This window comes from Ichthyophthirius multifiliis (assembly GCF_000220395.1).
Source record: "Ichthyophthirius multifiliis unplaced genomic scaffold scaff_1120509249828, whole genome shotgun sequence".
Taxonomy (NCBI): domain Eukaryota; phylum Ciliophora; class Oligohymenophorea; order Hymenostomatida; genus Ichthyophthirius; species Ichthyophthirius multifiliis.
Window position 1 is genome coordinate 9132 of NW_004087264.1, and position 27952 is coordinate 37083.

Sequence of the window (27952 nt, forward strand, 5' to 3'; positions counted from 1 at the left end):
TTATTTTTTTTTTCTTATTTGTTGTTTAATTATTCTTATAGAATTTTAAATTTATAATACTCTGTATATATATTTATTTATAAAAATTTTATTTTTTTATAATTTAAAAAATAATTATTTATGAATATAATAATAATTTGAATTTAATTTATATTTATAATGTATTTCTAAATATATTTATAATATTATTTAAATGTTAACTAGTTTTTTTTAAATTAAATAAATAAAATATTATATTAAAATAATTTATTAACTTTTTTCAATCTAAATTTTTTTTTAAAAAATTATGTATATATAATGTTTTTTATTTTTGATTAATTTTCCATTTTTTTTAGTATTATTATATTTAATGTTTTCATACTTAAATTTTTTATTATTTTTATTTATAATGTTATTAAAAATTGATTTTTAATTGAATTTTTTATATAGAATTTTTATTAATTTAGTAACGATTTTTTTTCTATTTCATTATATATAAAAATTATTTTAATTAATTATTTTAAATTTCTTTAAAATTGAATAAAATTTTCAGGTAACTTTTATATTAATAATAATATTTAGGTTAAAATATAATTAAAATATGTTATATATTTTTATATAATACATAAATGAATAATCTTAAAATTATTATATATAAATGATAGCCATAATATATTATTTTTTTATGTATAATTTTCATTTATATGTATTAAATATTAAATAATTATAATAAAATAATTAAATAAATATATTTTTTATCTATAATTATTATGTTTATTATTTAATATATATTTTTTATTTAAATTGACGATAAAATTGTATTTAATTTTATATAATATAATACGTAAAATTTCTTTAAAATGTTAAATAAAAAAGTATTTATCAGTATATAAAATAATAATAAATTAAAAAAAAATATATATATAAGAAATACCACAAAATTATATAAAAGACTACATAAAAAATTCAATTTAAAAACAATATAAAATAATCTAATTAAAAGTTTTAAATAAAAAAACAATTTAAAAAATAAATAAATAATAAAAAACCAAATATGAAAACATTAATTCTATTATTATTATTAATTAGTTTAGTATTATCTCATGATTAAAAGAAATTTGAATTTTTAGAATAATCTGCTCTAACACAAGAATAAAAAGTTAGCTTTATTTAATAATTTAAAACTATAGTTAAAAATTAAGACCTTTCTAAAGAAATTAAAAACTAAAAACTTTAAGAATTATTTACCTAATTCAGTCTTGATTTCACATAATTCTAATCTAAATTTGAAGAAATAAAAAACCATAAAGAATAATAAGAAAACGAATCTAGAAAAGATGGAAAAGGTTCTAAAGAAGGTAAAAGAGGAAAAGGAAAAGAAGGAAAAGGAGGAAAAGGAGAAAAAGGAGGAAAAGGAAGAAAAGGTGATAAAGAAAGAAAAGAAAATAATGATTAATAATAATAAGATTCCTCCACTTAAACAAAAGACGAATAAATCCCAGATAATGGCTCTATTTTAGCAAGATTACTTCAAAATTCAAAGAAAAATAATTAGAATAGCTCTAAAGAAGAATAAAAACCTGTTAAAAATAATTAAAAAAATAATAATGTCACAAAAGAAGAATAAAAACCTGAAAAAGATACTGAAAAAAATAAAAATAAAAAACCTAATGAATAAGTGAAAGAAAATGAAAAGAATAAATAACATAAAGATGCTTAAAGTCCTTGATTTTATTAATAAGAATTAATTATTTAAAAAATAAAATAGAACATATTAATTATATATAAAATTTATTTATTATTACTTACTAATTATTTATTATATTTTGATTTAACTATTTTGTTTTTTTTGTAATAAATATTAATTAAAAGAATTTAAATTTTAGTTTGTTATTTTATAATTATTAAATAATTATATATAGATAAGTTTTTAATTATTAATTTTTTACCTTTATTTATTTTTTTATATAAATAAAATACTTAATATATTAATTAATTTATATAAAAAATAATAAGTTTTTAATATAGTAAATTATATTTTAAATTAATTTTAAAATTTGTTAAAAAAAAAATATAATAATAATTAATTTTTAAAAAAAAATATTACAAGATTTTCAAAAAAATATATTTTTGTTATAAAAAAAAAATTAACATTGAAGTTAAAGAAAAATAAATAAAAATCTAATTAATATATATAAAAATTTCGATTGAATAAAATTAATTAAAAATTTATAAATAAATATAATTACATATCATATAAAATTATATATATATATACATATATATTAATATAAATGTAATTATCAAATATAAAAAAACTAGATATAAATTATTTAGAAGACCAAAAATAAATATTAGATGTAATAATACCAAACATAATAAATAAAAAGTTAAATTGCGAACTAAATTTTTTATTTTATTTATTAACTTCTGAAAAATAACGTAATATTTAAAAAAAGAAAAAAAAATATTTTAAGATGGTTTCGAAAATCATGAAATCAATTTTTTAAAGAATTTGAATAGCGAATAAAAATATGATAGATGTTTATAAATAATATAAGAAATTATATTTAACTTTAGGAAAATGGAAAAAAAGAAGGATTTATAAAGTTACGTTCTAAAACTTTTAAAATATGGAAAGATAAGTAAATTATATTAAATGGATTTTAATTGTAAACTATAAAGAAAAAAAAATTAAAATTTATGATTTATAAACTTATAATGTATAATGGATTGGAATAAAATAAAGTATGTAAACATTTGCATTAGTTTCTAAATATGAAACAAATAAATATAAAATAGTATATTTAGGCTGGAATACACTCAAAGGAAGCATGGAATGGTATGAAGCAATATAATAGAAAACTTTAAATGCTATTGCTTAGAATAATATGTATATTAATTAATGTTTAATTATAAAAATTAGATACAAAATAATATAAAAAATCAAGAAAATTAAAATTAATAATAATAATAATAATAATTATAATAATAATAATAATAATAATAATAATAATAAACATAATTAACATTATAAATATAATATTAATAAAAAAATACATAATAAACCTAATTGTCTTTATCATAATAACTAAATACATAATAAATATAATCATAATAATAAAATACTTAGTAAATATAATATATTTAATAATAATAATAAAATATAGAATAAACATAATAAATATAATAATAATAAACAAATAATGAAATTACTATTGATCCTATAATAGTAAATGAAATTTAAATAAAAAACTCATTTTAATTATCTGAAAATAATAATTTTTTATATTAACAAAATTTAAGTTTATCATAATAAAAAATCGAGAATTTTAATGAAATAAACAATATTTCGGAAGAAATTATTCCTCCTTTTATAATGAGTTAATTTTTTTAAAATTACGACTTAAATAAAGTAAATACTGAAATTCCTCCTATAGAATTCTAATGCATATAAAGATTTAATAATGGAAATACTTGCATATACTAAAGTTAAAGTGACCCACGAAAAATGAGGGTAATTTAATAAATTAAATGCGTAAAAATAACAGATGTGTTCAATATATTTAATAATGTAGAGTATGAAATATAGTGGAATTCCTGTGTGAGCCAAATAAAGATATTAAATTTACTTAGAGACAAATAATTAGCTGTTATTTATTAAAAAAATAAGAAAAGTAGTCTCATATATAGGCCTAGGGATTACGTTTATATGAGATATTCGTTTGTATAAAATGGTAAATACTTCATTATTGATAAATCAATAGAAAATGAGTAAGTAAGAGGAAATTCTTTGGTCACTGTGAGAGGAAATATAGAATATAAAGTATTATGTATTCAAGAAGAGGAAGAAGATGTTGTGTAGGTTTTTGTGGATCTTTTAATAGAAAATTTGGGATTTTTGAACAAATATTAGGATGCGGGGATTACTTATGCATATGTAGCAGGATTTGAGGGTGTTATAAATGAAATTAATAGAAAAATTGAGGAAGGGGAGAAAATATAAAATCTTTTTAGTGTTAAAGGGAAAATTTTAAAATAATAAATTTCAAAAAAAAATTAAAGTTAATTACATTATACAGAAATTTAAAATTAATAATAATTAGAAAATATTAATTATAATCTTTTAAAAAAAGTAATGACGAAAATGAAGACGAGAAAGAGTAATTAATTTTATACGAAAAAGACGAGGAAGAAAACGAGTAATTAAACTTAGAAATGAATCAATATTCGAAAGAATTAATTCATTAAACGTCTTTTTTAATTTAAGAAAAAGAAACATTAATCCATTAGTCTTTAGAAAACTTAATATAACTAATCACTGAAAACACACACGTATCATTTTGTATAAAAAAGAAGTTCGAAATGTCCCAAATAAATACCAAATACAGTGAAAAAAGACTCCAAAGTTCATGCGAAAACGGTCATTATTAATTCAAAAAAGACTGGGAACGGGAAGAAAAGACAGGCAAGTTTTTATTCATAAACAAGGAAAAAATCGAGACTTAGAAAAAAATAATATCTTTCCTATTATCAAAAATCGGTTCTAATATAATTAAAGGAAAATCTATTCTCTCGATTTCACTTCCTATAGATATTTTTGAACCAAGATCTAATTTAGAAAGATTCGCTTATAGTTGCTCTTTTGCTCCTATTTATTTAAAAAAGGCGGCTTTATTAACTGATGCCGTTTAATAGATGAAATTTGCTGGCATTTTTCTTATTACTACAACTGTTATGTATTTGGATTTATCTAAACCCTTTAATCCTGTACTTGGGGAAACATATTAAGGAAGATTGAATGGTTTTCCTTTTTATTGCGAATAAATTAGCCATCATCCGCCTATTTGTGCACTTTTTTATGATGGGGAAGGCTATTAAATTCACGGGCAGATAGAGAGTATTGCCTAGATGCATGCTAATAGTGTCACGGGAATTAATTAGGGCAATTTTTGGGTCGTTTTTAAGAATACTGGGAATAAAATTGGACTTATTTAGGCAGCAGGGAGTCTTAATGGAACTTCTTTTGGGACAAGATATATGTCAGTAGATGGGTCGTATATTGCACATGATTTAAAGAATTAACTTGTGATGGAAGTGAAGGCTAATCCAGATAAAAAGGGCTTTTTTTCTATGTCTAAATAGTCGACAACTATTGATTTTGTTTAAGGAGGAATTTATAGAGCCACTGATGATTTTTTGAGGAAAATTTAATAATTGAAACCTCATTATTATAAAATAGAAGGATTAAATCTAAAGGAAGATGTGAAAGAATAAATCTGTAATATTAAAGGCTTTTGGAATAAAGAAATTGTAGTAGATGGAGAATTTTTGTGGAATCAAGAAGAACCGTTGCCTTTTGTTTTAGAAGGGGAAGAGAATCCTATACCTAGTGATTGTAGTTGGAGATAAGATTTATTGTATTTAAGGGCAGGGGATAAGGTTAAAGGGTAACAATATAAAGAAGTTATTGAAGATATTTAGAGAAAAGATAGGAAATTAAGGGAAAAATGGAAAGAATAAGAAAAAAAAATTAAAGGGAAAAAATGAATGTTTATTTTAAGTTTTTTTTTTAAAATAACATTTTATAATTTTTTTTTATCTTTTAAATAAAAGAGTAGTATTTCTTTTTTTTTATATATATATAATACAATAAAGAATTGAAATATAATTTTTTTTAAAAAATAAAAAAAAATATATTAGTTCTTATAAAAAATATAATGTCGTTTAAATCAATATTAGAAATAGTTTTACATTTACAGAATTTCCAAAACATAGACTTATTTTATTAAGGCTTATATTTTTTACGATTTACAATATATTATTAAAATCCTAAAGATTAAGTATTAAAAAAAAAAAAGGAATAAAGTATATAAAATATATAAAAGTAAAAAACATATGCACATCCATATAAATTAAGTGAGAATTATAAGCGTTATAAAACTGAACAAAACGAAACATTAAAAGGTTTAAAATTTAACGATTCTTAGTATTTTCGGCCTGCTGGAATAATTGAAAGTTAGAATGTTTTTTGTTCGAAGTCTTTTTTTATAAAGTTTTGTGAAGAAGAAGTTGAATTAAATGATTTTTGCCATTTCAATTTAGAATTTGATATTGAAAAAGAAGCCATAGAGTTATATATGGAAACGGAATTAATGTTTTTCGATTGTATGAATATCAACGGAAACAATAATACTTTAAATTCGTTAAATGTATAAAAAAAAATAGAAAATAATATTTAATAATAACCTCCTTCTTTTTCACATAAATGTAGTGAAGAATAAAATTTATATAATGAAAGCAGAAGCCTTACTGTTAATAAATACAAAATAAGTGACCCATTTGATGGAATACACGAATATATTCCTTTGTTTTTCCAAGAATCAAACTTTTGTATTGCAAATGCTATTATACATACAACAAGATTAGGTATTTTTTTTATTTTTTTTTCAAAATAAATTAAATGTATTCATGTTTTATTAGATTATGCATATAGATTAATTCCTATATAGCTTTCTGATTTTTCGAAAATTCCTCCTGAGGAAAGAATAGGGTATATCGAATAATATATATAGAAATAAGATTCTTAATAATAAAAACAAATGGATGAAGCATTAAAGAAATAACTAAATATTAAAAATAATAAAGAAATTGATTATGAATATGTGTATTCTGTTTTTGTAGATAATTTGAAAAAATCTTATAATAAAATTTATAATCATTATAATAAAATTAGTAGTAGATGCATATTAGATTGGTAGAAAAAAAAATTCAAGAAATATTTAGTAAATATTAAATAATAAAAATTCACATATATGTATTATATATATAAAGTAACCTCCTAATAGACTTATAATACCAGAATATGTTCCAAATGATTAATAATAATAATAAAAAAATATATCCTTTAATATTTTATTAGAAAAAAGATTTAAAACTAAAGATCCAGAAGTGATTTTGCACGCAATTTTAAATGAGGCTAATTTCGTGAGCAATTAGTTATAATTATTATGGTATAAATATCTTGATTTATATAAAGTATCTCCTGTTTTTACGTTTGTTTTGTTTAAATATGAATATTATATTAGGTTGAAAGAAAGAATAAGTATGTTTATTATTAAAAAGAAGATTTAAAGCTAAAACTTCGCTAAAATGCATGAGTAAATAAATGTTGACTAAAATTAAAAAATAGCTTTAAAAATAAGATAAAACTTAGAAATTATAGACAAAAAATATCATAACGTAATAAATAATATATATTAAATCTCTTTTTTTATTATTAAAAAATAAATAGAAAATCGAATAGATAAACTCTTAAAAAATAAACTAACATCCTTTAATTTTCGAAGAAATAATAATAAAAGAACAAAAAGAGGCAAATGAAGAAAACATAACAGACAGCACAGATCCATCCCAAGAATATTACAAAGGAATTCATTTATTTATATTGGTCCATGGATTCTAAGGTAATGCTTTTGATATGAAATTATTCAAAAACTACATCAATTATTCATATCCGGAAGCCATGTTTTTATGTAGTTCATACAATGAGGATAACACAGAAGGTGATTTAGAAGATATGGGAAAAAATTTGGCTAATGAAATAACTGCGTTTGTATAAGATAATTGTTAAGGGGATAATTTAGGGAAGTATACATATATATTTATATTTTAAATAATTAACAAAAAAATAATTAGACTTTCTCTTATAGGATTTAGTTTAGGCGGATTAATTATTAGGTCAGCATTGCCTTATTTAGAGTAGTTTTCATAAAAAACTTTCACTTTTATGTCTTTATCTTCCCCACATTTAGGATTTATGTATAATTCTAATAAAATAATCGATACAGGAATCTGGATTTTAAAAAGGTGGAAAAAAAGTATTTGCCTTTAATAACTTACTATGGCGGATCATTAAGATATTTAATAAACCTTTTTATATAAATTATCTTAGGCTAAAGGACTTGGCTGGTTTAAAAATATATGCCTTGTTTCAAGTTCTTAGGATAGTTATTCACCTTTTGACTCCGCAAGGATTGAAATGACTAAAGAAGCTTCAAAAGATCCTAAAAAAGGATAATTGTATAATGAAATGACTTAAAATGTTTTGGGATAACTTAGTACTAATGTTTTATATAGGTTAGATGTACATTTTTAAATTTAGGAGAAGTTACTTTTTATTATATTTTAATATTTAAATTAATTTTTTTGTTTTAGAAATATTGATACTTTTATTGGAAGAGCGGCGCATATTTAATTTATAGAATGTTAATAATTAATTAGATTATTAATTTTAAATTATGAATAGTTTTTTAGATGATATTGCTTTTAATTTTTTATGTATATAATATATAAAATTTAATAATTTTTTTTTTTTTTTTTACTTTTAATAAATTAAATATTAAAGTAATAATAAAATTTATTACTTTTATCGAAAAATAATTTTTATTTTATTTATAAAAAAAAATAAAATATTATTATAATGTCTATTTCTATTGAAAATATTTTATATTAATAAACGCAAATAGTTTATTTTTTTAAAAAACGACATAATTTAATAAAATATTTTATCTATTTTCTAAAGATTATTAAAAAAATATATTATTTAATCATAAAAAATTACTTTTTTTAATTACATGTTAATATAATAAACAAATCAAATTTATATTTTTTTAATATTTCTGTTATTTTATTATATAAAGTATATATAAATATTATAATAGAATTTGTTAAAAGAAAAAAAATAAAATAAAAAATATATAAAATATTATAGAAAAATATAAAAAAAAATTATAAAAAATAAAAAAAAAAATTAATTATTTATTTATTTAAAAAAAACTTTCAATAAAAAGGAAAAAAATAAAAAAAATATGGAAAACTAAAAATTAAATGTAAAAAAATTTAAAATACAAAGATTAAATAAATTATAATTAAAAAATAGTTACAAGAAATAAAAAAAATATTAAACTTTAATTCATAATAAAGATCTTCATAAAGAATATAAGAATTATTTTAATTAATAAAAAACCTTCCTTTTTTTTAAGATTACCTTTAAAATCCTGAAACAGCGAATGTAGTAAACTTATGTTGTAAATATATGTAATATCAATAATTTGATTAAAATTAAATGATTTTTAATGAAAATGATTAAGCTGATAAATTCTATGTTATAATATAGGGATAAGTAGGAGTATATAAGTAAGAGTAAATAATCGATGAAGAAGATGAAGAAACTGATGTTGATAATAAAAATAATAGTGAAAATATATTTCTTAAATATCTTTATACAGGAGATAGCTTCGGATAACTGGCTCTTATTAATGATAAACCACGTTCTGCTAGTATAAAAACTATAACGGAAACACATTTAGCTGTTTTAAGTAAAGATACTTTTAATAACATATTAAAAGAGCATGAATAAATAAAACATTAAAGAGGTAAATATTATTATTTTTACAATTAATATTTTAATTAAATAATAAAATAGAAATTAATTATTTTGTAGGATAAAATATATTCCAAGGATGCAGTTAAAAAAGTATTTTGTAACTTTTTTAAACTTCTGTTTTGATAAACTAAGGCAAAAATGATGTTATATATAATGAAAATGATAAAAATTGTAATTATGTATATTTAATAAAATATGGAGAATATGCAGTAAATATATAATATTTTTATTTATTTTTTATTAAAAAAATAAAAAAATTAAAGTTGTATAAAAATATAAATGTAAATGAAGACTATAATTTAAAAAAATAAAAGAAAAATGTTAAAGTAATAATATAAAAAAATATATATATAAATATATATATATATATAAATTTATAGATTAAAATTCTTACTTAAGGAGAATTGATTGGTGAAGATAAGTTTTTAAAAGAAAAACAAAGAAACTATAAATTAATGTGTGAAAGTTTATAAGGTCAAGTGTATAAATTAAGGGCATATAATTTCAAATTTGCAATTGATAAAGATTCTTTAAAATGGAAATAAGTGCAATCATCAATTATTTAGAAAGAAGAAGATAATTAAATGAGAATTAATAAAATGAAAGAGTAGTTTTCATAATACAAAAACTATCTATTTGAAGATAAAAATACTAAATTATCGTATATAAAAGCAATAATATCACCAAAAAATAAAAATAATAATTCTGAAAATTTATAAATGAAATAATAATAATTTAATTCTTTAAATAATACAAATTTAATAAATAATCAGTATTAACTTAATAATTTCCCGATAAAAGATATTTCTATTTCAATTTAAAATATAGAGAGCTAGAAAAGTTAAAAAGAAAGTATAGGTTTAAAAGAAAATATATAAAATATTAAATCTTTAAGCAATATTCCTAATATACCTGATGTTATTATAAGAAGTAAAAAAAATACTTTAGAAGATATTGATAATTAATATTATTTAAAAAACTATTAAAATAAATTAAATATTGATTTAATTGTAAATAAATAATAAATAAAAAAACAAAACTATAATAATTATATTAGAAGTTGGAGAAATATAGAAAATAATAAAAATAATAATAATAATAATAATAATAATAATCAAACGAAAAAAAACAATTTAATCAATAAAATTAAAAAGTTTATTGATGTAAAAAAGAGTAATAATATTATTTAAGTAAATTAATATAAACTACCGATACTTAATTAAAAAAATAATTGATGTTTATTATATTCTACTAATATTTAAAAAAAAAAAAATATTAAAATATTTATATAATTAATTATATTTTAATAATTAAAAATATTAAATTATTTAAATTAATTTTAAAAAAATATGTTTATTTATTTTTAAATATAAATATCTTTATTTATATAAAATAAAACAAAACATAAAATATATATAATTTTAATTAAATTAAGATTTTTTTATATATATATATATAAAAAAAAGAAGATCAGAAATAAAAAAATATATAAATAAATTAATATATATAAATATATATATATATTTATACATATATATATATACATTTATATATTAATATATATTTATTATATATTTTTTTTTCATTCTTAAAATTTAGGTAATTTAAGAATGTCATTTTTATTTGTAATTAAATATTCTTAAACATTAAGTACATTTTAATTTGTCATTATTTTATTTATTTTTTTCATTAAATTAACTTATTAAGCATTAACTTTTTATTTTTTCCAATTTCTAATAAAATTATCTTGAGGTACTTTGCCTTTACAAACTAGCTTTTTATTAATTTAAAATTCATATAATTATCTTTGGGGATTACTATTCCTACTATTATTCTAATAATTATATTAATCAATAAGACTTTTGTTAATTTTTATTAATAATTAATTTTTTAAGAAGGACTTATTTCTGAAGGAATAGGAATATAACTTAAAGATTTTGCATGATTAATATATTTTCGATTTTTTTCCTTTAACCCAATTATTGAATAATATAAGTTATTATTTATTGGTTATTTCTAAATATTATTATTATTTATTGGTTATTTATAGTTATTACTATTATAATTATTATTATTATTATTATTATTATTATTATTATTATTTATTATTATTATTATTATTATTAATGATATCATTTTCCAATTATTTTTGTTAGAAGCTATTTTTCTTTTATAAATTTCCTTAATAAAAAGTCGTATTTCTTCTTTGTATTTCAGCTTAAATAATATTTTAAGTTGCTATATGACCTTCTATGGTACTTCTTCTTGCTTCATATTCTATCTTGCTTTTTATTTCTTGTAAACTTTGAATAGCTTCTTGACTTTCTCTAAGCATTTTTTCTCTTTATTTATAATTAGCATTTAAAAATTTATCATTAATGCATTATTAATTAATTTATTCATTTTAAACTAAATAAAGCTTTTATAAATAATTCATTTCGTTAGCATTTTTGAAGAGGATTTGTAAATTACTTTATTTTTATTTTTCGTCTGTTTATACACTATATTATTTATCGAGTTTTTATTAAATATGTGCAGGGGTTAAATCTTATATTAAAAATTACTTATATTCTTATATTTGTTATATTTATTTTTATATTCGAACTTCATTTTCTTAGTCTCTCATTTGTAAAAGTTTTATTGTTTATTTTATTAATTAAGGTGATTCGTTTAGTTAACGCATAAAATTACTACGGGATATTTTAAATATTATTCCTTTTATACTTTCGCATTTTAATTTGAACTTTCTTTTGTTTAATTTTAATAAATATTCTTCGCCTACAAATTCGCTTTATGAAATTAATTTTATCTTTATTTTTTTGTTTTTTTGATTTTGATTTTTTTTTCTTTTTTTTTTATTACTTTTATTTCTTTTGATGCTTTAGGTATTGCATATTTATTTAATGTTGAAAAATTTAAAATACTTTCTTTTTATTTATCTTCATTTTATTTTTCTATTTTCTCGATTTTTTTATACAACTAAATAAAATAAAATTATAAAAAAAATAAAAAAAATAAAAAAAAAAATATTAATATAAAAATATTTAAAAAAATCACTCCATAATCTCCTTCTTTAATAATAATAAAAAAATCCGATATATCATTTTCATTATAAATAATATCGTTTTTAGCCACATTTTAGGAAATACAATTCATATAAATATTTCTTAAATATCTATCTTACCATTTTTCAAAAATTTGAATTTTTTTCAAAAAATTAATTCCATTTTATATTTTAATGATCTCATGTTCCTTTAAAATTTCCTAAAAAGTTTATTTACTCAACCATGCTACATGAGTATTTTATAAACACTTTATTGTTACAGTTCTTTTCTCATCGTTCAAAAGAGCTATTTCTCCAAAACCATTTCCATCACTTAGTTTAGCTTCCAAAATTGTTTCTTAAAAGTTTTCTAGTTTAGAAACTGAGCCAGGTAACATATTTAATTAGCTTCTATTATTTTTTTCCTTTTTTTTAACTATTGGGATTTAATCTTATTTTTGGTCATCTTAATCTTTTATTATTTTTTCGTTTTGGACTTTTCGGTATCTCTTAAATACACCTACTTCTCCTTATATTATTACATAAAAATTATCACCAAACTGTCCTTATCTAAATATTACTGAATCAGTTTCGTAAAATTTATATTGCATATATTTACAACATAGCTTTACAACGTTTTAAGTTTCAGGCATTTCTAAATAATTTTTGAAAAATTGGAGGTTTTAGACCATAATTTGTAAATCATTTAATTATTTTTATGTGCGGGAATCACAAGGAGTATCAAGGATTTTTTTTATCATTTTTAACTATTATTTTATTTATTTTAATTATTTTGGTATTTGGTAATTATTTTTACATTTATTTCTTTTTGGAATTCTTCCATTTTTTTAGTTTAGGATTTTTTTTTATTTTTTTTTAATAAATATGTAAAACTCTTGTATATTGTATATATTTTTAGTTTGTATTAAAAAAAAAATATTTATTATTATTATTTTTTTTATGTGAATATTTTTTTTTTTTTCCTAAATTTATTAAGATTGTTTAATAAAAATCTTACAAAAATGAAATACATATTTTGTTTTATATATATAAATAAAAATTTATTTACTTATGATATATATAGAAAAATTATCTTTTAATATATAAAAAAAATACTTAATAATCTAATAAATAAAACAAAATAAAATTAAAATGTATTTGATAAAATAATTTATTATTAAAATTAAAATTTTTTTTTAAAAAAAAATAAAAATATTCTCCATAGAATCTAATATTTAAAATTTTCATAATAATTAACAAAAAATAAATATTATAAGTTAGATTTTTAATAACTAATAAGAATTTGATAAAAAAAAAAAATAATATAAGAAAATAAAAGATTAAATATTATTATAATAATTGATTATTATAATTTAGTATTTGTTTTAAAAAATGTTTCCATAAAAATTAAAAAAAAAATTTTTAAGTAAAATTTTAAAAATTAAAAAGAATTTTATAAAAAAAATATTTTATTAAAAAAAAAAAAAAAAAAAAAATTTTTTAATATTTTTAAAAATAAATATAAGTAAAGAGAAAAACATAATTTATAATTATATATTTAAACAAAAAGTAATATCAAATAATAATAATTTATAATATACAATTAAATAAATAAATAGATTTTATAATAAAATTATTTTTGCAATAAATTTTATAATAAATTAATATAATTTTTATATATTTTATTTAATATAAGCTTTTGTAAAAATTATCATTGAATAATTATAATTTTATTGATATAAATACTTATTTAAATGGATATTAATAATAAAAAATATAACTATAATAAAATAAAGATATTTTTATTTACTATTGAACAAATTATATAAATAAAGAAAAGATTATATACTTTATAATTATATAACAATAATATAATTATTATTATTATTATTATTATTATTATTATTATTATTATTATTATTATTTATATTATTTATTATAATAAATATTTTTTTTATATATTCTTTATTTATCTTCATCTTCAAATTAATTCTTAAAATTTTTATTTCAATTAAACAAATAATTTTAATTATATTTTTAAAACTAAGAAAATATAAACTAATATATATCTCAAATAAAAAAAAAAAAATATGTATTATAAAAAAAATTAATATATAAATAAATTTATTTATTAAAATAATAAATATGGTTTTTATTTAATAAAATATACATTTAATTTATATTTTGAAGATTAATAAATATCAAATATAATTTATAATTTTTTAAAATTAATTTATATTTTAAAAAAAAAGTCTTTTATAAATTTTTTTTCGCAATATAACTTTTGTAGGTATTATTGATACTGAAATCTCGATTTCTGTAAAAGCATTATTTTTAAATTTATAACCCTCACATATTTTCTTATCATTTTAAATTCATAAAATTAATTTATATTATTTTTATTAATATATTAATTATATATAATAATATATAAAATAAATATTTTTTTAATGTTGATTCTAAAATATCTATATTTTAATTTCAATTATTTTATCCTAATAATAAATAAATATTTTTAAGATTATATAAAAATTAATGAATATAATATTTAATTGTTAAAAAAGTACATATGATGTTTTATAAACCCACACTGCGATTTACTTATATGTGAATATAAACTATAATAAAAAAAAATATTTTATTAATATTTATATATATTTAAATATAATAATTTAAAAAAATATTATATCAAATAAATAAAATTATATATAATTTAGTTAATTTTAATATATAAATATTAAAATGCAGAAATAATAGAAAATATTTAAAATATATAAAGTAATACTTAACATTTTAAAATAAATTATTTAAAAAGTAAGATGATTAAAATTTATTGTATAATAGTATATAATTAATATAATTTTTGAAATACTATAAAAATAAAAAAGCATCATATAATTGAAATTTATATGTATGATGTAATTTGAAAAAATATATTCTAATGGAAAAATATTATTTTATTAAACTATAAATATGAATATATTAAAAATATTGATTTATTAAATTATATTTAATATTTTTTTTTTTATAAAATCGTATTTAATTTCTATTTGCTTAAAAAAAAATATTGTTAGATTAAATTGAAAAACTATCATTTTTAAAAATTCCATTTTATTTTAAATACATGTATATGTTAATATAAAAATTATATATTTTGTATGGTTATTTTTTTAATAATTTTAAAAATAATTAAATATTTTTGTAATATATATAATTTTTTTTTAGAGAAATAATATTAAAAGCAAACACATTTATTTTTACATAATGGATAAAATATTATTTTTAAATATGTAAATTTGTACTTTTTATGTTTTTTAAATAATAAAAATAGCAATCAAAAAATGATTTATATTTATAAATACATTAAAAAAAAAATGATTGTCTACAATTTAATCAATAACTATATTTAGTTTTAAATTCTCCTAATACAACATTTTCGTCACAATTAGTTTTTTAGTAAGGCATAAGCAGTCACTTGGTTATTAACTAAGATTTAAGCAAAAATCAATAGAATATAAAAAGTGTTTTCCATCAACAATTTAACAGACACCAAGTACTCCATTTCCCAATTATCCCTTAAGTGCCTATATAATGTCATTATATTTATATTATTTTTCATCACTAGGAGTAATACCTACGTTTCTCAAAATAGCTAATGGTTCATATTTCTTAAGAACTTCAAGAGACATTCTAAAGTAATCATTCATGTATTTTTTTGTTGAGATTTACAATTATTATTCTTAATTATCATTCCAGCATGTTCCGTGTTTTTCCCATTCATGTTTTCTGAAAGTTTCAGTAGAGTCATAAATTCCAGTCCAATATTGATTTAAATCTTAAAGAATATCTTATTCGATTAAAGTGGAATCATAAATTATTTTTTAACAATTTTATTAATATTTGCATTAATCTTAAGAAGTTCCAGTAGGCCATACACCATGTAAGTTAAAATGAGTTCCATCAAAATCTATTAAGTCTTATTTGTTGCATTTTTTAAATTTACATAAAGAACCAGGCCATTCGATTTCTACTTAGTAGTAAGTATATTCGATTTTATTTAAAGATGATTAGATAATTTAAGAGTCTTAAGATTTTGGGTAAAATTTATAAATTGCAAAAATTAAGGCCAAAATTGCGAATATAGATAAAAATGTTTTATTCATATTTTTTTATTTATTTTTTATTTTAAATCAGGTTATATGATATATTTTTTATACTATTTTATATTTATAAAAAAATAAAAATAAAAAAATTGTATATATATTATTTTAATATTCACTTTTAAAAAAAATATTTTTATTTAGAATTTCAATAGCTATATTTAATATAAAATTATTTTATTAATATTTAATTAAAAGATTTTTAATTAAATTTTACATTATAAAAATTATTAATCTATAAAATAAATATTAAGTATATTAAAATAAATATATATTAAAAATTTAGATATATATATATATATTTTATATAATAATATATATATATATTTCTTTATATTTATAATCATATTTTAATATAAATTAATTTATGTATTTTTTTTTTTAAATTAATTTAATATTTTTCATTATTTAATAATTTTACTTATTTTTTAAAAGCATTTTTAAAATTTTCATTTTTTTTTATTTATTTTTCCAAATGCTTTTTTTATTTAATATATTTTTTAATTATTATACTAAAAATGTTTTATTTTTATATATATTTTTTTATTTTAATTAATTTATATATTAATATATTTAAATAATAATTATTTTTATATATATATTTAATAATTATTTTTTTCAACTTCTTTTAAAAATCAATTTTATTAATTTGTATGTTCTTTAATATTATAATCTTAATTTTATTTTTAAATTTCTAACAATTTAAAAATTATATAAATTACATATATATATAAAAATATTATAAAAAAATTAAAATATAAATGAAAGGATTATTATTATTAGCCTTAGCATCTTTCACCTTACTTTCAGTTGGACCAATATTATTGTTATCACCCTAAACTCCCCTTATTCGTAGTTCTTAAAATGTCAACTACGTATCTGAATTCGAGAATTTCAACTTTAAATATAACAAACAATACTAATCTTAATAATAATATTAATACCGTCTTTAAGTTTTCACCGAAAATTTAAAATACATTGAATAATAAAACAAGAAAAGCCAATCTTTCACTTTAGGAGTAAATAGTATATCTCATTTAACTAGAGAAGAATTTATTTAAACTTACTTAGGTTTGAATATCATAAATTATTATCCAGAAAATATTTCTTAAGAAATAGTTAATGTAGAAGACTTACCTGATAGTGTTGATTGGAGAACTTAAGGAGCAGTTACTCCTGTAAAAGATTAAGGCTAATGTGGTTCTTGTTGGGCTTTTTCTACAACTGGATCACTTGAAGGTGCCAATTATTTATAAAACAAAACTTTATCAGCTTTTTCTGAATAATAATTGATGGATTGTTCTTGGCTATATGGAAACTTAGGATGTAATGGAGGTCTTATGCCCCGTGCTTTCAAATGGGTAGCCTCTCATGGAGTTACTACAGAAGATAAATACCCTTATGAGGCAAAATCCCACTTCTCATGCAAAAATAAAAATGGAGAATTTAAAATTTCCTCCTATTAAGAAATTCCAGTTGGAGACTGTGATGCTTTAGCCTAATCAGTTAGTTAAAGACCCACTTCTATTGCCGTAGATGCTTCTAATTGGTAAAGTTATTCTTCTGGTGTTTTCGATGATTGTGCTACTAGATTAAATCATGGTGTTTTGGCTGTTGGATATACTTCTGAATATTGGATTGTTAAAAACTCATGGAATACTTCTTGGGGATAATAAGGATATATTAACTTGAAAAGAGGAAACACTTGTGGATTGTGCAACTCAGCATCTTACCCTGTAGCTTGATTTTGATAATGAGTTAATTATTAAAAATTACATACTATTATATATATTTAAATAGTTACATACTATTTTTTTTTTAAAAAAAAATCATTTAATTTTTTATAAATTGTAAGTGGTTTTAATAATTTTTTTTGTCTAAATTATGTTCTTTTTATTATAATTTTTTATTTTCTTTTTAATAAATAGTATATATTAAAAATAAATGAATATATAAGTTATTATATATAAATTATAATTATTTTGAAAAAGTAAAATATTTGTTGAATATTAAAAAAAAAATAAAAAAATAAAAAAATTTAATATTTTTTTAAATTAATATTCAAAAATTATTTTTTTTATTTAAAGCTATATTTTTTTTTTCGTTTTAAATATAAAGTTAATTTTCTTAGAATTTTTAATTAGTATCATTAATAGATCCCAAAAATTATTTTAAATGTATTTATTAATTTATTTATAAATTTTATTATTAATTTTAAAATAAATTTTCGTTATTAATTTTTTTTTGTTAATCTTTTTTTTAAAAGAATTTAAAAGAACTTCCTGTTTTCATTTAATCGGTTTAATTAAATATTTTAGAAATATTAAAATCATTATAAACATCATTATTATTATTAATATTATTATTTTATTATTATTCTATTTTTTTTTCTTATAGCCTAGGTTATTAAAACAAATGAATCGGTTATTTTTACATAAGTTAGTCGAAATCGTAATTAATTAATTATTATTTTTTATTTTAAACTTAGTTTTGTATTAAATTAAGTTAGAATTTCTATTCATAAATTAATTATTGTTTTATAAATACATTTTTCTATTATTCTTCAATTTCCTATTCTTTTTAAAGAATTTTTACTTCTTCTCCGTTAATATTATTTTATTAATTCGTTTGTAAATCATCTTAGATTTAATCCAATTTTTTTATTTAATTTTCTCTTTCTTTTTTCATTTACATTTATTAATTAAATTCAATTTCTTATTTTTTATTATTTAGCATTTTTTCCATTAAATCCATTTTTTCCTAAACCTATGCATTATTTTTTCCAAATTATTCTTTCATATTTAAAAATAAATAATTTTATCTCTCATATTCTTTATATTTTTATTCATATTCGATTTAAATTTCTTATCTTTCATTTTCGAGTTTTAATTTTTCTTTTTCGTAAAGTATTTACTCATTTTATAACAAATTTTTATTTTTTTCATTTAATTCATTGAGATGTGTTTATGCATCGTTTAATTTTTAATATTCGTTTTTGATCATTTCCTTTTCTTTTTTAAGATTTTCGATTATTTAAATTTCACTATTATTTAATTTTTCTTTTATTTTTTAAATTTAATCCTTTTCGTTTTCTATAAATTATCTTTCTGCTAATAATTTTTTCTCGAGTTCTTTTATTTCTAATTCTTCTTATTATTCTTTTAGTTCATCGTTTTCCTTTAATTGTTAAGTTAATTATATATTAACACTATCAGGTATATGGATTAATATTTATTCTGTTAATTTATCTATTTATTCTTTGTTTGTTTTGAAGCTTATTTCTTAGAATAATGTTTCATTTTGTTTTTCCAATTGTTAATTTAATAAAGAAATATTTTTTTCGTGAGCCTATTCCACTTTCAATTATTGAATTTAAAAAATTTTGCGTTATTCTTCCATTTCTTTTAAAAAAATATTTCGTAAATTATCAAATTATTCCTTTAAAAGGGTATTTGCTTCTTCTTACATTTCAATGCTTTTTTGCCTTTCGAATTTCAATATTTCCTCATATTTTTATTTCAAACTTACTAATTGTAAATTATATGTATTTTGTAAATTTTCAGTTTCTTACTTTATTTATTCAATTAATTTTTAGTTAATTTCTTATCGCGGGTCTTTTAATTTATTTATAGGACTAGCAAAAAAATTTAATTCAGTGTTTATCAAATTAATTTTATTTTTTTATTGATTGTTATCTAATGTACCACCCAAATTAAAAAATTAATCTTTATCAATACTAGATGAGTTTTCTTTAAAATTATTTTTCTTATTTGTAGTTTAAAAACTTCCATTAATTTACAAATTTTAGTATAAAGACATAGGAGTTTTAGAAATTGACGGTGCTTAATCATTCTAGTCGTTTTCTAATTATCTATAATCAAGCTTTATTTTAAACAAAAATAAATATATATATATATAAATATATATATATATATATATATATATATATATATATATATATTTATATGTATAATACTTGACTCCGAATTCGCGGTTGAGTTATTCTTTTATCCTTTTCTTAATCATTTTTTTAATAAAACTAAGATTTTCTACGAATTTCATCTCCTTCTAGTTAATTGTTTTTCTATTATAAAATAGATAAATTAGTTGATTTTTTGTTTTTATCTAAATCTTTAGCGATTTGTTCAAAAAAATCATTATCATTATCTTTATCTCTATTTTGTTAATACAGATTATCATTTTTAGAATTAGAATTTTAATTTCTTTAATTTCTTTATGTATTTTTTTATTCTTCAATATTATTATTACTTTGACTTACTTTTTAATTAGATATATCGTTTCTTTATTTTTTTTGTTTTCCAATGAATTTATTATATCATCTAAATCAAAATCTTACATGTTTTTTTGTAATAAATTAAAAAGTTTTATTTTTTTAATATAAAAATATATATTATATTATTTTAAATTTATAATTTTTATATTTTATATAAATTTTTGTAATTTTTTGCTTTGTTTCAAAACTAAATAAGCAATTTATTTATTTTTACATGAAATAACTATACAAAAATCATAAATGTCTTTTTTTCTATAAAGAAGCTTCTTTTGAAGCTTCTCTAATTTAATTTCTCTACTAATTAGTTTAAAACCAAGTTTTTTTTGGTTTGTTTAAAATATCATCTTAAAACTTGATTAAGTTTTCTGCTTTTTTCATTTCCATTTCTGCTTTTCTTAATTATCTTTCAGCCTATTCTTCATCTATAACCCTTTCGATTTCCCTTTCAATTCCTTTAATTTTATCTTAATAGCTTTTCAATATATCTTCAGGAATACTAAATTTCTTCATAGCCGAATCTTAATTTTCCTTAAGCATTTTTTTCAGACTTTTAAGTTCTTATTCAGTCCCTAAAGTGAGCGAAACTCCCTCTTTTCCTGCTCTTGCAGTTCTTCCTACTCTATGTATGTATCTTGAAACTTCAGTAGGAAGTTCATAATTAATAACTGCTTTTAAGCCTTAAATATCTAGCCCTCTGGCTGCTAAATCTGTGGCCATTAAGTACGAGTATTTTCCTTCTTTAAAATCTGTGAAGGCTTGAATTCTTTGGTTTTGGGTCATATTTCCATGTAGTTCACAGACTGATAGTTTGAAAAGCCCGAAAATAATTGCCATGCGGTGACATTATTTTTTTGTTTTAAAAAAAATTACTGTTTTATCTTTGTAGAATTTGGCTGCAACTGCCAATAGAGAAGCTTCACGCGTATTTTCGAATGGAATTTTAAGCATTTTTTATGTTAGTTTATCGTTTGTGCTATTACTTGCGTTTATTTTTATCCTAACAGGCTTCTTAAGAGCTAAATCAATCAAAGATTAAACACTATCATTCAATGTAGCAGAAAAAAGAAGAGTTTGTCTATCTCTGCTGCAATTTTAGAGAATTTCCTTTATTTCGCTTTCAAAACCTAATTCTAATTATTTATCCGCCTCATCAAAAACCAGTATTTCTAAATTATCTAAATCCACACATTTAGAATTTCTTAAATGATCTATAAGTCTTCCAGGAGTAGAAATTATCAAGTCAGGAAATCTTCTTAATTCAGCTTCTTATTTTTGCATTGAAACGGCTCCAATTATTAGACAGGCTCGAAGTTTGGTATATGTATTTAGTTTAGTGAAAAAATCGAAACATTAAAATGCCAATTCACGAGTAGGGGTTACTATTACAGCTTTGGAGTAATTTGTGTATTGGGAATGATAGTATTTTAGAGTATAGGAATTAAAAATGCAGCCGTTTTCCCAGAACCAGTTAAAGAACTTGCGAGTATGTCTTTTCCTTATAAAGATGGAGGAATTGATAATTATTGAATTTGTGTAGGATTTTCATATTCCATTTCATCTATAGCTTTTAGTAAAGGTTTTATTACACCTAATTATTACCACGTTTTTTACGGGGCTTTTTTTATTAGTAGTTTTTATTGTTTTTTTTTTAGTTCCTAATTTTTTATTTATGTGGATTAAGTCTTTTCTTGTGGGATATTTTCTTCTTCTTCTTATTCTTCTTCTGATGATTTTTCTATATCTAATGTTTATTTTACACGTTTTTGCATTCTTTTAACTTTTTATTCAGTTGTAGTAGAGCGGTATGTGTGCTCGAGTTTTGTTTAATCAAGGACTTGTGCTTTTAGTTATTGGGAAAAATCAGATTGATTGTTTGTGGGTATCGATAATCCAGAAAAAAAATCGGTTTTTTTGGGAATAAATGCTTCTTGGCTGTCTGAGTCTTAATCAGAATTTGAATAATTGCTTGATTTGTTTGAATTTATATCTATGTATAGATCAGTCATTTTTATTTTAATTTTTAGTATTTTATTTTTTTATTTTTGTATGTAAATTTAACCTCTAGTTTTAATTTTTTATATATTATTTTATTTTTTTATTAAAAAATATTCTAAATTAAGACATAAATAATAACAATTATATATAGTTTTTCTTCCTTTTAATTTTTTTTTTTTGTTCGAACTGTTTATATTTTATTTTTTTCATTTTTTTTCTTTATTTAAATGCTTTTTGAGTAATAATTAACCTTCTTCAATAGATTTTTATTTATTTTATAAATTTTTTTCATCAATTCTTTTAAAAAATAATTAATTTTAATATAAAAAATATGTTTATTTTATTTAAAAATACTGCTGTTATGTTTAAGTCTGGAAAAAATTAAGTATTGAAGCTTATGCTTTAAAATTTTTGTATATTTTATTTTTTTAAAAAATTAAAATTTATTTACAATAAAATGTTCCTGCTATTATTAATCCAATTACTATAAAAAGTTTTGCTGATGTACGTTAAAATTTATCATCGTAATCATGTAAATTTTAATTAAGTTGTGAGTTTTTAGCTTTTGTTTCTTTTAATTTAGTTAAAATCATACGTGGTCTAACCATTTTATATTGATGTATTTTATATATGATAATATAAATTAATTTTTTTTTTTTTTTCAAAAAAAAATATATATATAATTATATAAATATATATATATATATATATATATATTTTTATTTTAAAATAATTAATCTAAAATACAATTTTTTTTTCTTATTCTTCTTTTAATAAACTATTTTTTAATAGAATAAAGGTAATTATATTAATAATATATTAAGCATTCCAATTTTATTTATTATTAAAAAGTAATATTTAAAAATATTTTATGAATTTCATATAAATATTATTTGGAATTATATTAAAAAAGAATAAATATAGTTTTTTTTTTTAAATATGTATTATTAAATATATTAAATAATTTTTTATTATTAATTAAATTTATTTATATATGTTTTTTTTTATATAAAATATTATTATTCTAAAAAAAAATATTAAATTTATTTTATAATTTAATAAAAATAAATATTATAAATAATATAAAGAATTTAAATTGATATATATACAAATAAAATTTTTGTTTAATAAAATAAATAGTTAATAAATTTAGTTGAAGATAAACAAATTATATAACGTTTTTTATAAAAGAAAATAAAAATATATATATAAAAAAATATAAAAATAAAAATTTAATAATTGAATAATAATATTAAATAAATATATATATATATTTTTTTAAAAAAAAAAAACCAATAAATAAGCATTCCCAGAAAATATTAAATGTATCCCAAAAAGCATCCTGCAAATAATCCTTCGGAAATTAAATCACGAAAAAACTTAACTTAGCAATAAAAAGAGGAATTAAAGCGTCAAGTAGCCGATCGTCTTTCTAAAAAATATGGAATATAAAATTCCGAATTAATAAAAGGAGAAGTTTCAAATTACATGAAAAACACGACACATATAACTGCCGAAGGTTTAAAAAATCTTGAGGATTCTATAAAAGCCTAAACTAAGAAAGAAAAAAGCGACCAAGTGAAAATAGAAGACGATGAATCTGTCAAATCAGGTATTTCTAAAATGTCTGGTGCCACAAATTTCGATGAAGTGGACAAATACACTCAATAGAAAAATTTGAGCAATTAAGATGATAAAGAAAGTGAGGTTAAAAAGACTAAAAAATTACAAGGAACTCAAATAAAAAAATACGAGAATGATTTAGATTTTCTAGAAGAAGAAAATGAGTGGGCAGCTATATATAAATATAATAAATTCCTTTATGATAAAGAATAGGAAATGTTACGTCAGAAAAAAATATAGGAAGTGATTTAAACACGAGAAAATTTAGATGCTTAGGTAAAAGAGAAGGAAAAACTAAAAGAAAAGGAAAGAAAATAAAATTATAATTATGTTGATAATATAAAAGTATAAATGGATATTTTCGACGAGAAAGAAAAAGAGAAAGCCATTCAACTTTAAAAAATAAAGGAAATGGAAAAAATGGATCGGGAAAAATAAGTTAAAGAAAATAAGCATAGAAGAAGATAAGATTAAAAATAAGAAAAATAATTAGATGCTTATTTAATGTAAAAAGTAAAGGAAGAAATAGAGGCTGATTAATAATATTAACTTTTCAAAAAAGAACATTAAGCATAAGTTATGAAAAAATTGCTTTAGGAAAATGAAGAAAGAAAAGAAAGAATGAGATAAGAAGCAGAGTAAGAAAGATAGGAAAATATTTAGCTTATGGATGCTTATTGTAGACTTATTGATGAGTAGGATAAATAAAGAGATAAAACTTTGTAGGAAAGGGAAGACAAAATGAAAGAGTATTAAAGAGCAGCTTTAGAAAATGTGACTATGGTGCATGAAGATAAAGTAGCGATTATGGACAAAAGAAGATAAAAATATCATGATAGACATGAGAAGAAGTTAGACCAATAAGAAATTGATAGAAAAAGAAAAGAAAAAGAATAGAAAGCGCTTATGAAAGAGTATTTATTTAAATAAATGGAAGAAAAAGAATAAAGAGCAAAGAAGGAAAAAGAAAATTATAATGAATAGGCTGTTATTTGGAAAAATGATAATGAACTTTTTAATTAATTTTAGGATAAAAAAAATAAGGAAAAAAAAGAAGTTATGTAGACATATGCGGGTACACTTAAAGAATAAATGAATGATAACTTGAAAAATAAAAAAGTTTGTTTAGCAGCTATGAATGAAAATGAAGCTTAACTTAATAAAAGATTACTCGAAGAATTAGATAATATAAGATAAGAAGTTAAAAGAAATTGATAATTATATTATATAATATATATATATATATAAAAATATATATAGTATAATAATATATATATATTATACATATATATATTCATATAAATATATATATATTATTTTAGTTTTTTTTTTATTTGATTTTTTTATTTATTTTTATTGAAAGATCTACTCTATTTTTTGTTTACGTTTGAAATTATCAAATTATAAAATTTGATATAAAACTCTATTCATTTTTTTTGACTTTTTTATTTAATTCATTTTAAAAACATTTTTTTTAAATTCTAATTTTATCATAGTATTTTTTTTAAAAATATATGATTATGAAAATAATTAAAAAAACTTAATTAAATAATTTGATTTATAATAAATTTTATTGCTTTTTATTTTTTATTTAATCTGTTAATAATATATAAATATCATATTATAAATTAATTGTAAAATGCGAGTTTGTTTATTAAATTAATAACATTAATAAGTCTAACCCAACCCAATTAATAAATTAAAAACTTAAATTTCTTTAGAAAATACCCATTAAATATAATAATCTATGATAAAAAAATAATAATCTAGAGTATATTCTTCAATATCACCTTAAAAGTAACATATAAACTCAATTGATAGCTAATTAAAGTAATAAGAATAAAATTAAAATGTTTAAATAATTAAATAATAAAAATAAATAAATAATATATATTTATAATAATAAATCAAAAATAATAATTATGTATTTTAAAAACAGCAGTTTATATATCCTAATATGGAATATTAATAAAACTATAAAAAATAAAATATTAAATTATATAATAATGATAATAATAATTCCTTATAATAATAGTAATATTAATAGTAATATATATAAGATTAAAATAAAAATAACGATGGAAATTGTTATCAAATTCAAAATAATTAATAATAATATAGTAATATTAATAACATAGAATTAATAATATTAGAAAAGGAATAATATAAATCTTAATTAATAAAAGCAGAAAACTTATTATAATAAATGCTTTCTGAAAACACTAGTTTGAATAAATTAATATAAGACTAAACTGAATGTATTATTTATTTATTTATTTAAATTTTACATTTCTTTTTTTAATAAAAAAAAAGATAAATAAGAAATTAATAAAAAAGAATAAATTATTTAATAAAAATAATAATAAATTTTATAAATCCAAGCAGAAAATTAGCTATTGCATTAATAACTAGCTCAAAATTAACAATCTTAATAATAACTCATATAATAAAATGAAGAGTTAATAAAACAAAATTATAATTTAAATGATTTAGTTGAAGAAATTAGCAAAAAATATCAAACCTAATAAAATTAAAGTTAATAAGAAAAAAACGATATGTTAGAATAAGAATCTTTGAAAATAATTTCACATTTTGAAAAATAAATATCTTTGGTAATGAAAGAAAATGAGCTTTTGAAAAATTAAGCGAACGAAATTTAAAATATACATACAGAGTAGTCAAATAATACTATAATTGAAGAATAAAAGGAAGTTCTAAAAGAATTAGAAGATAAAGTTTATTTATTAGTCCAAGAAAATGAAAACTTAAATTAGGTTTTATAATAATATTAAAGTTAAGATTAATAGAAATTTATAAATGAATAATAAAACCTTATTTCTTAATTAATTTAGGAAAACAAAGATTTAAATATTAAAGATGAAATTAATAAAAAAGAAATAATTACTTTAAAAAAAAATTAAAATTAAAAAAATATTCCATATATATAAATATAATAATAAAAATAAAAATTATAACTAAACTTATTTAATTCAGATTGCAAATTTGCAGGACTTTAAAATGTAAAAAAATAATAAAATACAGTAGAATAATATCCTTAAATAACATTTGGAAATTAAAATTAAGAAAAAAATTAAAAGTAAAGAGTACATTCTTAAACTTCATTAAAAAATATGAAATAAAATAATGTAAGTGAGAAAATAAAATAATATATATATAAATACAAATTAAAAAAATAAAGTAAATTATAATAAAATATATTATATTTAATATTATTTGTGAAATAATAATTTAAAAGTAAAATAAAAATAACAAGAAGAAAATCAAAAATAAAAATATATTATAAAATATTTTATATAATAAATATTTTTTTTTAAAAAAAAATTAATAATTAGTATAAATATGTATAATGAAATATATATAAATATATATATATATATATATATATTATA

At 17.7% G+C, this 27952-nt stretch overlaps 9 protein-coding genes across 9 annotated transcripts, besides 58 other annotated features; 5 read left to right on the forward strand and 4 right to left on the reverse strand. All coding sequences in view use genetic code 6, as the record gives it.

The window, feature by feature from the left end:
- Positions 1–687: 687 nt before the first annotated feature.
- Positions 688–726: a microsatellite.
- Positions 726–782: a microsatellite.
- A 548-nt stretch (positions 783–1330) lies between these two features.
- Positions 1331–1403: a microsatellite.
- Positions 1331–1404: a microsatellite.
- Positions 1335–1369: a microsatellite.
- Positions 1351–1404: a microsatellite.
- Positions 1354–1421: a microsatellite.
- A 1520-nt stretch (positions 1422–2941) lies between these two features.
- Positions 2942–2998: a microsatellite.
- Positions 2942–3176: a microsatellite.
- Positions 2942–3178: a microsatellite.
- Positions 2943–3178: a microsatellite.
- Positions 2987–3162: a microsatellite.
- Positions 3074–3178: a microsatellite.
- Positions 3077–3178: a microsatellite.
- A 971-nt stretch (positions 3179–4149) lies between these two features.
- IMG5_036300 (PH domain protein) lies at positions 4150–5529 on the forward strand (the record flags this gene model as incomplete). The annotated part of the gene is made up of 1 exon (XM_004038990.1): positions 4150–5529. Exon 1 carries the CDS (start codon positions 4198–4200, stop codon positions 5527–5529), a length of 1332 nt encoding a protein of 443 aa, XP_004039038.1. The 5' UTR covers positions 4150–4197.
- Positions 5530–5699: 170 nt separating this feature from the next.
- IMG5_036310 (serine esterase, putative) lies at positions 5700–8299 on the forward strand (the record flags this gene model as incomplete). Its single annotated transcript, XM_004038991.1, has 4 exons — positions 5700–6408; positions 6463–6764; positions 6814–7221; positions 7286–8299. The coding sequence occupies 4 exons, from the start codon at positions 5700–5702 to the stop codon at positions 8297–8299; spliced, it is 2433 nt and encodes an 810-aa protein (XP_004039039.1).
- A 410-nt stretch (positions 8300–8709) lies between these two features.
- Positions 8710–8789: a microsatellite.
- Positions 8728–8794: a microsatellite.
- Positions 8795–9755: 961 nt separating this feature from the next.
- Positions 9756–9794: a microsatellite.
- Positions 9760–9796: a microsatellite.
- Positions 9768–9798: a microsatellite.
- A 705-nt stretch (positions 9799–10503) lies between these two features.
- Positions 10504–10542: a microsatellite.
- Positions 10543–10704: 162 nt separating this feature from the next.
- Positions 10705–10748: a microsatellite.
- A 16-nt stretch (positions 10749–10764) lies between these two features.
- Positions 10765–10814: a microsatellite.
- Positions 10815–10878: 64 nt separating this feature from the next.
- Positions 10879–10940: a microsatellite.
- Positions 10912–11002: a microsatellite.
- Positions 10914–11002: a microsatellite.
- Positions 10928–11002: a microsatellite.
- A 421-nt stretch (positions 11003–11423) lies between these two features.
- Positions 11424–11553: a microsatellite.
- Positions 11449–11553: a microsatellite.
- Positions 11554–12408: 855 nt separating this feature from the next.
- Positions 12409–12456: a microsatellite.
- Positions 12424–12451: a microsatellite.
- Positions 12457–12498: 42 nt separating the features above from the next.
- Positions 12499–13204, forward strand: IMG5_036320 (hypothetical protein). Its single transcript, XM_004038992.1, has one exon. The coding sequence runs from the start codon at positions 12715–12717 to the stop codon at positions 13138–13140; it is 426 nt and encodes a 141-aa protein (XP_004039040.1). The 5' UTR covers positions 12499–12714; the 3' UTR covers positions 13141–13204.
- Positions 12614–12650: a microsatellite.
- Positions 13205–13871: 667 nt separating the features above from the next.
- Positions 13872–13936: a microsatellite.
- Positions 13921–13952: a microsatellite.
- Positions 13953–14344: 392 nt separating this feature from the next.
- Positions 14345–14410: a microsatellite.
- Positions 14411–14673: 263 nt separating this feature from the next.
- Positions 14674–14718: a microsatellite.
- Positions 14719–14873: 155 nt separating this feature from the next.
- Positions 14874–14913: a microsatellite.
- Positions 14914–16787: 1874 nt separating this feature from the next.
- Positions 16788–16862: a microsatellite.
- A 49-nt stretch (positions 16863–16911) lies between these two features.
- Positions 16912–16955: a microsatellite.
- Positions 16917–16957: a microsatellite.
- Positions 16958–17009: 52 nt separating this feature from the next.
- Positions 17010–17057: a microsatellite.
- A 140-nt stretch (positions 17058–17197) lies between these two features.
- Positions 17198–17247: a microsatellite.
- Positions 17248–17370: 123 nt separating this feature from the next.
- On the forward strand, positions 17371–18549 carry IMG5_036330 (papain family cysteine protease, putative; the record flags this gene model as incomplete). Its single annotated transcript, XM_004038993.1, has 1 exon — positions 17371–18549. A coding segment is annotated over one exon (1005 nt), but the record flags the coding sequence as incomplete, so codon positions are not given.
- A 262-nt stretch (positions 18550–18811) lies between these two features.
- Positions 18812–18871: a microsatellite.
- Positions 18872–18973: 102 nt separating this feature from the next.
- Positions 18974–19008: a microsatellite.
- A 488-nt stretch (positions 19009–19496) lies between these two features.
- IMG5_036340 (hypothetical protein) lies at positions 19497–20897 on the reverse strand. The gene is made up of 2 exons (XM_004038994.1): positions 20607–20897; positions 19497–20512 (listed from the first exon to the last, which is right to left on the reverse strand). Exons 1-2 carry the CDS (start codon positions 20828–20830, stop codon positions 20293–20295), a joined length of 444 nt encoding a protein of 147 aa, XP_004039042.1. The 5' UTR covers positions 20831–20897; the 3' UTR covers positions 19497–20292.
- Positions 20534–20602: a microsatellite.
- Positions 20898–21158: 261 nt separating the features above from the next.
- Positions 21159–22202, reverse strand: IMG5_036350 (hypothetical protein; the record flags this gene model as incomplete). The annotated part of the gene is made up of 1 exon (XM_004038995.1): positions 21159–22202. The coding sequence occupies one exon, from the start codon at positions 22200–22202 to the stop codon at positions 21159–21161; it is 1044 nt and encodes a 347-aa protein (XP_004039043.1).
- Positions 22203–23125: 923 nt separating this feature from the next.
- IMG5_036360 (hypothetical protein) lies at positions 23126–23527 on the reverse strand (the record flags this gene model as incomplete). Its single annotated transcript, XM_004038996.1, has 3 exons — positions 23126–23216; positions 23274–23319; positions 23371–23527. The coding sequence occupies 3 exons, from the start codon at positions 23525–23527 to the stop codon at positions 23126–23128; spliced, it is 294 nt and encodes a 97-aa protein (XP_004039044.1).
- Positions 23219–23270: a microsatellite.
- Positions 23528–23590: 63 nt separating the features above from the next.
- Positions 23591–23636: a microsatellite.
- A 237-nt stretch (positions 23637–23873) lies between these two features.
- Positions 23874–23911: a microsatellite.
- A 204-nt stretch (positions 23912–24115) lies between these two features.
- Positions 24116–24150: a microsatellite.
- Positions 24151–24242: 92 nt separating this feature from the next.
- IMG5_036370 (hypothetical protein) lies at positions 24243–25757 on the forward strand (the record flags this gene model as incomplete). Its single annotated transcript, XM_004038997.1, has 1 exon — positions 24243–25757. One exon carries the CDS (start codon positions 24243–24245, stop codon positions 25755–25757), a length of 1515 nt encoding a protein of 504 aa, XP_004039045.1.
- Positions 25757–25855: a microsatellite.
- Positions 25762–25856: a microsatellite.
- Positions 25854–25897: a microsatellite.
- Positions 25856–25896: a microsatellite.
- A 455-nt stretch (positions 25898–26352) lies between the features above and the next one.
- IMG5_036380 (hypothetical protein) lies at positions 26353–26832 on the reverse strand (the record flags this gene model as incomplete). The annotated part of the gene is made up of 1 exon (XM_004038998.1): positions 26353–26832. One exon carries the CDS (start codon positions 26830–26832, stop codon positions 26353–26355), a length of 480 nt encoding a protein of 159 aa, XP_004039046.1.
- Positions 26399–26431: a microsatellite.
- Positions 26408–26472: a microsatellite.
- Positions 26412–26466: a microsatellite.
- Positions 26833–26867: 35 nt separating the features above from the next.
- Positions 26868–26911: a microsatellite.
- Positions 26912–27836: 925 nt separating this feature from the next.
- Positions 27837–27870: a microsatellite.
- Positions 27871–27914: 44 nt separating this feature from the next.
- Positions 27915–27952: a microsatellite.